The sequence below is a fragment of the Vigna angularis genome, chromosome 1, assembly GCF_016808095.1.
Source record: "Vigna angularis cultivar LongXiaoDou No.4 chromosome 1, ASM1680809v1, whole genome shotgun sequence".
Classification (NCBI taxonomy): Eukaryota; Viridiplantae; Streptophyta; class Magnoliopsida; order Fabales; family Fabaceae; genus Vigna; species Vigna angularis.
The window spans coordinates 22459977-22470390 of NC_068970.1; the positions used below are offsets into that span (position 1 = coordinate 22459977).

General features: G+C 40.3%; 1 protein-coding gene across 1 annotated transcript; it reads right to left on the minus strand.

The window, feature by feature from the left end:
* Positions 1-8406: 8406 nt before the first annotated feature.
* Positions 8407-8832, minus strand: LOC128197790 (uncharacterized). The gene has a single exon (XM_052880587.1). The coding sequence runs from the start codon at positions 8830-8832 to the stop codon at positions 8407-8409; it is 426 nt and encodes a 141-aa protein (XP_052736547.1).
* Positions 8833-10414: the final 1582 nt, after the last annotated feature.

Below are 10414 nucleotides of genomic sequence, written 5' to 3' on the forward strand. Positions count from 1 at the left end.
AGATTTACTGACGATCAATATTCGTCAATAATTATTAACGATCAATATTCGTCAATAATTATTAACGAATATTTATCAAAGAATAATTATGATGTGTTTTGGTTTTTGCTAATTATCGATATATAATGACCATAAATAATTATTGATGGATTATGGTTATCGATAATTATCAGTAAAAAAAATTATCTGTAAAATTGATCGATGAACATTTTATTGGTAGATATTTAATCGTCAATAATTCGTCAATAATTTTTATTTCCCAACGAAGTTTTGCAATTACAAACAAATTTTGTGATTACCAACGAATTTTGCCCATTTGTAAGTCAAAATATCTTTAGTGTAACATATGATTCTTTTAATGCCTTGCAAATGACATATACATGACTCATGCCAAAATATACTGGGCAATCATAGTCCAAATACATTATATAGCCTTGTGTTAACTCTTTGGCAAGTGTACCAAATCGTTCAAAGTAATAAACCGGTAAGACCGGATATCGTTTCCCAAGAGACTCGTGTAATACTTTAAAACCGTATAATAAGTTAACTAACTTAGACTAAGAATAACATCATTTTGGTATGATTCAAGTGTAATAAAATTTACATTCATAAATATGCAATAAAATGAACGTCTTATAGGCTTAAAGATTGAAAATGGTTAATGGATAATGAAACAATATGGATGAGATGTGGGAGAATGATTGTAATTACTACACTATCATGCAAATGCACATTACTACTTCATCAATTGATTGCGTTTGTCAACCTTCCTACTATACTTAGACCCAATTCCTTGGTAGAAAAAGCCTAGACTCACTTTTGCAGTCCCAATTCCTTGGTAACCTAGAAAGTTCATCTGCATTACAATTAGAGGTTTATGACAACTAAAGGATCAAGCTCCATTCCTAGATACAATCTCCTATAGGTGTTAATTCCAGTTCAAGATCCACACAATATTTTCCAATATCTAGCAAATCTTAAAATCATGCTATGGTTGATCAAGTCACAACAAGCTTTAAGAGAAGGAAATTAAACACTCACAATCAAATGAAAGAAGCTTAAATTCATTAAAACTCAAGTGCATTTACATGAAAGTTTCGTAACTACATCATTCCCCAACAAATTGAGATTAGTTCTCCATAGTCATGGAGAACTTGAGCTTACAATGGAGAAAAATGGAAGAATGGGGATCCAAGGAGGAAGGATGGAGAGTTTCCACTGCCCAAAACCAGCTCCCTTAGGTCTGAAAATGGTGTTCCAAGCTTTAGCCGCCAAGCAGGTGCCATCCTCAGTTACAGAATGCTTTAAATAGATCTAGGGTTCCAGGTCAGCAAAGGTCGCGCCCGGGCGCCCCTCCTCAGTCGCGCCCAAGCGCGAAGCTCTCGCAGAAGGTCGCGCCCGGGCGCCCTCTTGGTCGCGCCCGGGCGCGAGGCTTGCGCAGAAAATGTATCCTGCCTCCTTCTTCTTGGGCACTTAGGCGTGAACTTCCTTTCCTGCTCCATCAGATCCTGCTTTTGAATCCTTTTCTTGCTCCCATTCTTGGTAAATATAGTACTTCTCTAACAGCTTGCAATTCGCCTACAAATTTGAGGAATTAATGATGAAAACTTGTACGTAACGCTTAAGCTAGACTTATTCGCAAACTTAGATAAAAAGGGAGTGATACGACTATCGCGGTCAAACAAATTTGATGTGCACAGAAAATAATGCAGTATGAACTAGGAAGTGACTCCTAGGTCGTCTCTCAAGGACCAATTTTGGTGGTTTAGTCTCAGATTTTTTTACACGAAGTGGGGGGGTTTTGTGAATGTTTTGATTTGGTAAAATAAAATTAAAACTGACTGGAAATTAAATTAAACAAAACTGAATTTAGAAACACTGAATATAAATTTTAAAAACAGTAAAATCAAATGGTAAAAACGGAACAGTAAATATTCAGAAATGGTAAAATTAAACGCAGAAATAAAAACATTAGCGAAAATAAAACAAACGGTAAAACAAAATTACAATATTTAACAGTGCAGAAAATCATGAACGGTAAATTGAACAGATAAAAACATTTAATTGAAAATCAAATTCATCAAGGAACACTTAAATTGAAATTCAACACTTAAAATAAAATGAAAATGAAAATGAACAAACTGTGAAACAATTGAACTACAGACTTCAGAAATAAAATTTTACATTTGTGACTGTTTGGAAATGAAAACCGAGAGAGTGGAAGAAGAAAGAGGAAGAGGAAAGAGCCTCTTCCATAGCTGTCCTAAACTACTCCTAAAATTCTCATACCAAGGCCTCCTGAGACTCCTACACTACCGAGGCCTCCAAGGCCGTCCCCCCTTCTACTGGAATTCCTACCCCTTTTTATATTGGAGGTGCTCTCTTTCATTCATTCTTCACGCTGCCTTTCTCCCCTGTTAGCTTGCTCCCGTGACAAATAGAATAAGGTGGGAGGCCCTCCATTTGTTTGTGCCGTGTGCTTTTACCAAAGGTTGGGTCCCTAATCCGTGTCTTCTTCTTCACGTGAATGCTCCATCCTTGAACGTGAATCCCACATTGCTGCTGTGCTTCTGCTGGAACGTGCATCTCCATTCTTCTAAGCCGTGACCAATAGCTTTACTCCTAATCTCCCAATTGGCTGGATGTGAACCTTGCTGCGGTGTGCAGCTCTTCTTAATTCTTCTCCATTCCATCATGGCTTTCCTTCTTCATGCTGAACGGATCACACTTCCTCCTCTGGACGCTGCTTCCATGAGCTGGCCATGACTTTTTCTCCCTCTCGGTGGTTGCTGGAATGCTGCCAAATGAAGCTGTAAAAACTCCATAACAGCTGCAACATGAAGGTGTGCTGGATGCGTGAGAAGTGGTGGAGTTGGAAGTGTTGGAGCTGCTGGTTGGAGTTGGACCGAGGACTCCTTCCTCTGCTGGACTGCTCCGTGTGAAGGTTCTTCCTAAGCTGGATGTGGCAGCTGTTTCCCTTCCAGCACCAATTCTCCTAGACGTAACCTGTGCATCCAGCCGTGATAAGGTGTTGGATATCTCCATCAAAGTGTGTGGCTGCTACACCTCCATTCTTCATTCCAGTTGCTGGGCCGTGTGGTCTCCTCTTCCACTCTTCATCAAAACCTCTTCAAGTTGGACCAAGAGCTTCCCAAGCTGGACCATCTCAAACTGCTGGACGTTGGTGGATGGAGCTTGAAGCTTGCTGTTGTCTCTGTAAAAGCTGCTGGATCAGCTAGGACACAATTAAACCGTGGCAGCACCTCCAGACGTGCGGACCAGCTGCTCTCAAAAATTGCTCTTTTATTCCAAGGATGCTTTGCCCAATAAGATGGGGCCGTAAGCTTTTCTTTCTCTACTAAATTCAGCACTTCAATTTTGGAGTAGTGCTTTTAGACGTGAGCTGGTCCCCTCTTTGATTCCACTTCAAGTTCATTATGTGTTCTCTTCTACGTGTTCACCACTCCAAGTGATCAAGCCTTCTTAACAAAACCGTGACCTTCCAAATGTGGTGGCTCCCACTCATTCCATTTGATTTACGGCTTTAACCAATTCACACATTCAAAAAGAATTTTCCAGTCCTAGGTGGTAGCTCCCATTCCAACGTATACTTGACTTGCGAAAATGAATTGTAAATGGGCCCATGAATGAATAATTGAATGAGTGCTTAAGAATTCTGCAGCCTATTTCCTTTAAAGAAATCACATATCTTATCCTCCAAAGAGCTATAAAACTGTGAGTGGCCCCTTGAAACATGGTGACTTATTTTTACCATTTTGTTGACTTGCCAATGGTTGCAAAACCGTGTGGAATGAGCTTCTTCTAAACCGATTGTGTCCATGTGAAATGAGTGACCAATAGACAAAAATAAATCAGCATATAACATGAAATATGCTTCTCCCATAACCGTGGCACCATCTTTCCAATATGTAAATGAATATTCTTTCAAATATTCCAAATTTTATCTCCAAAATTTTCCCTGTAATCGATAATGAAAATAATTAGCTCAAATAATTCAAATTAACTAAAATAAGAATTTTTTGATCAAATTAAGCACAATTCAGTAAAATGGGAAAATACTGGACAATTATGCACAATTCCCTAATTAAATCTAGTACAATACGCTAAGTGAAGTGAAGAAAATATGATTCATCAGGGAGGATTAAACATGTTTCAAGCTTAAAAAGGGTAGATTTGGTACAAGAATTGGTTCAAAGATAATGGTAAAAATTACCGTTATCACAACCCCAAACTTGAAATCTTGCTTGTCCTCAAGCAGAAAAACAAACAAATGAACTGGTTTGAACAAACAACTCAACTTTAATGCTTCATCACTCAACAAGAGTAAAATTCAATCATGCTTGCTCATCATGTTGACTAGATTTTTGTCACAAGAGGTGAAACTTTCACTGGTGGTACTCACAAAATTACAGAATTTAAACATCAGCTATGTTCTATGAGGGACTAACACACATGGCAAAAGTATTTTCTTAACTAACATGGAACCCTTCCTCTGAAAAGAAACTGTTTCACTCACTTTCACAGGTGTATGGGGATGTGTGTCTCTCACTCAATCATCACAATATCACACAATTGAACTTTGCCTTTCATTTCCCTTACAATGAACACACTTACCTATAAAATTGAGGTACAAGAACATTCAAGGCTCTACAAGGGTTAGGTTAAGAAGGAGCTTTGGTTTTTCTAGGCAAAACTAATACTAAGAGAGCATTCATTTTAGCACAAGATAACAAAGTCTCGCGTACTTCCACCAATTGTAAGCAAATCTTACTTCTTTTTCCCTTTTTGTAGTATTTTTAAATTTTTTTTTTCTTTTTCCTTTTTCTTTTCATTTTTCATTTTGGCTCTTAATGTCATTTTTCTCATGTCACCTCAAATACCCCAAACTTGAACCATTTTCCTGTACCCCACTTGAATGCTCATCTTAGCTTAAGGTAGAGGGATTACAAATTTTTCGGATTGCTTTTTAAGGTTCATGGATGGGCTACATAAGGTTACAATAGGCTTTGGGTTCAAGAACTTAAGACAACAAAGGGAGAACAAGACAACCTTGATCATGTGTATTGAACAAGTAAATGATCCACTTTAGGGAAAATCAGGCAAAACTCAATTGTGCTTCTAAAGTGAATTCATTCAACAATAATTCTGAAGCACAAAATCTCACTAGGTTACTTAGGGTTCCATATTTGTTTTCAAACACAATGCCACGCATATTAATCACAAGAAGAACAGCGCATGAAATTCATTCAGTCGAGCGTAACCACAGTGAAAAAAAACTACCCAACTCGATCCTAATTTCTCAAAGTCTCGCAGAGTAAAAGCAAACATAAGCGATTTCTAATCAAGTCAAGTTCAAAACATTTTCATCAACATGTTCATTCAACCAAGTTCAAAATTTGACCAAAAGTACGAGTGCTGAAATTAAATTAACTACGGAAATTAAAGCATGAAAGTAGTAATTGTTTATGAAAGAGATGAAAGTTGCCCGTCTCATTGTCTCATCTGTCTCCTCAAGAATCACTCTCAGTTTCCTCCTCTTCTTCTTCCTCTTCAGATTGCTCTTCCTCATCTTCCTCCTCAGATTGATCCTCTTCCATTGCTTGAGCTCCAGAGGATGTTCCAGCTCCCCCATCAGTAGAGGTCTGGTCCCCAGGCCAAGCTACTCTTGCAGCATACTCCTCAGAAGTCATGAAACCTGGGTGAGAGGAGGCGTAGACCTGACACATCATGTCTGCGTGAGCAAGGCCCATCCTGTGGAGTGCTTCCAGCTTAGCATTGAGGTCAGCCATATTGAAGGGGTTTTGTGGGCCGTCTTCTTCAGGCTGTGCAGGTGGTTCTGGATGATTTGTCCTATGCCTTCTTGGTGGCTGGGGTGCAGGAATGTTTTGACCCTCTTCATCAATTAAGCAGTATTGTAGGTAATAGGACCGATCAATGGTTTTCCTTGGTTTCTCAAATGGAGGCATTGAAGTGTCAACCCCAGCAATCTCACATAGGTGAGTGATCAGAGATGGGTGGCCTAGTGGAGTGTTGCTCAGTGCAGTATGGGCACAGTCATTGATCTCATGTGCAATAATGTTACCCACATTGATTGGCTGACCCTGCAGTATAAAGAAAAGGAGAAGTGCTCTACTCACATTGAGGTCAGACATATGGGAGCATGGAGATATGTTTGCATGTATGAATGCCATCCAATATTTGGAGAGAGGTGTAAGAAAGGAACGCTTGATATGCAATGGTTGTCCCTATCTGTTTCTATGAAAGTGGCCTCTTGGGAGGCACAAAGTCCTCTCAACCTCCTGATAGTCTATCCCTGCAAAATTAGTCCGGTTTGCGTCTGAATAATGACATGTTGAATTGCCCCCTGGCCACTGAGTGTTCAAGAAAGAGTTGATTGTATTTGCATCAAAAGCCACTGGCCTCCCTCGCACATAACTTGTGAACGGCTGTGGTTCGTCTGAATAGCTGCGAGCATTGGCATAGAATTCCCGGACTACATCAATATTAGCCGGTTCAGGGAAGGAGATAAGATTGCTCCAGTGTCGACGCCACACCTCTTGGGCAAATTGTGGTTCCTCCCGAGGTAGCTGTTCTATTACTCTTTCCATAAGGAGCCGTCTGTTTTGAGAATCCTCAAAATTTTTCTTATGTCTCTGGGAGAGGAAGGTTTGAGGTTTGGAGTTCTTCTTTTGCTTTTGCCTCTTTGTTGCTATGGTTTTGATTCTTTTTGTTCCTGAAACAGAGGCCATTTCTGCACAAACATGCAAGCATTGTGATTGTAAGGAGGAGACACAGAAAAATCAAAGTGAAATGTAACGTTTGTGCAAAGGTTGTGCATTCATGGCTCAAGAGCATACACAAACAATTAGGACACTCAATCACAAACAATCACAAGGAAATCAAAAGACAAAAATTGAAAAAAAAAAAAAAAAAACGTATGAAAAACTCAACCATGGCCAAATGCTGGCCGAACCAGTCGCGCCCGGGCACGACCCTGCAAGGGGCGCCTGGGCGCGACTTCTGCAGAAAATTTCTGCAGAATGGTTCCTTCTTCTCTACCTATTTTTGTGAGTTTTGGAACTTTTAGACATGATACCAACATACAAGCAATTCAATTGAACAACAAAGACAAATTCAAAACAGTCAAAACACAGATGAAACAGAGAAAATTGGAAAAACATCAGAAGATCAATGCATGGACCAAGTTTTTGGCCGAGCCAGTTGCGCCCGGGCGCGACCCTGCAAGGGGCGCTTAGGCGCGAGTTTCTGCAGAGAGCAGAACTCAGTGGCAGTGGTTTGGTTCCACTTTTCCATGATCAAACACGCATTCACACAGTTTAATTGAACAAACCTACTCTAATTCAAACAATCAACACATGAAAGCAAAAGAAATTTTCAAAACTAGCAAACGAAAATAAAACCTACTTGATTTGGAGAATTGAATTTGAATTTGGAAATTGGGGATCTTGAGAAAGTTGAGAGCTTGACCGTGATTGCCCAAAGAAAACGGATTTGGTGAGGAGAAGGAGTGGGTGTGATGTGTAAGTGATAAAGTTGAGTGGGTGTTTTGAGTTGGGAATAGGTTTACCAAGTGAGAGAGTTCACAATGGTGAGTGGGATGGTTGTTGAGTGGTGGCAGTTTGTGTGGCTTAGATGGAAGGGTATGGTGGTTTTGAGGTTTTGGAGAGAATATGCACGAGAGAGAGGGAGAGAAGGCTGGAAATTAGGGTTTGAAAATGAGGGAAAATCTGACCACTGTGCACTTAAGTGGCAATTTGGTTTGGGCCTGCATAAGTCGCGCCCGGGCGCCCCTCGTGTGGAGGGCGCCCGGGCGCGCCCAGCACGCTGCATCTCGCGCTTGGGCGCGCCTGGTCAGGGGGGCTTGGGCGTGAATTCTGCAGAATTTCAGCAGACTGCAGAATGGCTCAACTCACAGTACCATTTTCTGATTTTTGCATTCTCTAGCTCTCAAAGCACCCCAGAACACCTTGTTTTTATCAAACACATTTGCTTAACTCTCCAAAAAGGGGGAATTCACTTGAAGAATCAAATTGAAGGTGTTCAATTTCACAAATTTTCAACATTCTCCAAAACAAGCAATTAAAAATCAAGACACAACACAATCACACTATTCACATCTCAAGCTACACAACACACTAACATACTTCCTCACAGACAAATTTTAACAAGTTCTAAAACACATTCAAACAATCAACATCACACACAAATAACAAAATAACACTGAAGGGAGGTTAGAAAGCTGGGTTGCCTCCCAGTAAGCGCTTGTTTAACGTCATTAGCTTGACACACTGATGCTCAAGGATCTGAGAGATGAATGATTGTGGTGAGACGCTGAATCTCACCGCCTAGGTACTGTTTCAGCCTCTATCCATTTACCACCCAACTTCTGTTTGGATCATCTGCTGCAGAGTTAACCAACTCAATAGCCCCATGGGGCTTTACCTCCTTTATGATGAACGGTCCAGACCACTTTGATTTCAACTTGCCTTGAAGAATTTTGAATCTTGAATTGAAGAGTAAAACTTGTTGGCCAGGTTGAAACTCTCTCTTTAAGAGCTTTTTGTCATGATACAACTTAACCTTCTCTTTGTAATTCTTGGAGTTATCATAAGCTGTCAATCTCATTTCTTCCAACTCCTGTAATTGCAACTTCCTCTTTTCTGCAGACAAGGTAGAATCAAAGTTCAAGAACTTCAGGGCCCAATAAGCTTTGTGCTCCATCTCCACCGGTAAATGACAAGATTTGCCATAGACTAGTTGAAAGGGAGTCATCCCAACAAGTGTTTTCATTGCAGTCCTGTAAGCCCACAGAGCATCATCCAGCTTTAATGACCAATCCTTCCTGGAAGAAGAAACAGTTTTCTCCAGAATCCTCTTGATTTCTCTATTTGATACTTCCGCTTGCCCATTGGTTTGAGGATGATATGGGGAAGTGATAATGCTAAATTATACCATATTTTAAGCATCATTTTAATGGCAAAATCAACTCCTTTCTTACTTATAACTTGCTTAATCCTCTTGTTTTGTCTTATTTTCTAAATAATTGTGTTTTTGGCTACTTTGATGTACTTTCATCAATAATCCCTTATTTTGTAGCTAAAAATGAGCTTGGAAGACTCTCCAACAATGTCTAAGGCTGAACCAACCACTAGAAGCAAGCAGATCTGCAGAAAAAGTGAAAATGATGCAGTGCTGAAAAGTCAGGCCCAAGCCCCCCCTGGCTGAGGGGCGCCCAAGCGCGACTGCACCAGGGCCAGTTTCTGCACAGAATTGTGACCAGGTGCCAGTTTTGTGTGCTGGTCGCGCCCGGGCGTGAAAAAGGGGCGCCCGGGCGCGACTGAGAGGGCGCCCGGGCGCGACTTTTACTGATGTGGCAGACAGCTTATTTAACCCAGAAACGCGAAGGGTTTTGGGTCTTTGGTCATTTGGAGGCGCGATTTTACTCAGAGGAGAGCTTGGAGGACTGCTAGGGTTCGTGGGAACACTCCCTTCTTCCTCTTGGGTTCTTCATCTTCTTCCATGGTCATCTTGTAAGCTTTAGGGCTCTCCATGGAAATGGAGAGCCAAACCCATCTTGTTGGGATTATTTGTAGCCTTTGAATTCTTGTGTAATTGTTGAATGATTTGATTATATATATGCCTTTTCTATCAATTGCTAGTATTCTTGTTTCCAATCTTAAAGCTTGCATGTAATGGGAACGTTCATGGCTTGATTTTGGGGTTTTATGGGTTATGGGAACGTAAGATGAAATCTTGAACTGAAATAGGAGTCCTTGTGGGTCATTGATTCTAGGAATGGAAGATGATTCACATGTTGTCTTAGATCCCAGCTCTTTAATGCGGGTTTTGCTTGTTAGATTGCCAAGGAATTGGGATTTGATAAGGAAAACCTAGGCTCTTTCATCTAAGGAATTAGGGCTAGAGTGCTTTAGTGGATTGACTTTAGTAAATTGATAGAGAGGAGATGAAATTGGTTATACACAAGAGTGCATTGGTGAAAACTAGCCTTAACAATGTCATTTCATACCATTTCTAGTCTTTTCCATTTCCAAGTGTCTTCAATACCAAAGTCCAACCTTGTAATTATGTATGAATTTACATTTCTGCACTTGTTCTGTATATTGATGTTATGTTATTGAGTCTATATGAGTTGTTAATCGCACAATTCTCTAGTATTACGAGTCTCTTGGGAAAACGATACCCGGTCTTACCGGTTTATTACTTGAACGATTCGGTGCACTTGCCGAAATCGAGCCCAACAAGTATTTTTTGAACTAACAAGTTAAATTGGGCCTCATCAAGTTTTTGGCGCCGCTGTCGGGGACTTGTGTCAATACTAGACTTTTGTGAGGTTTCTAACTTATGTAGACTT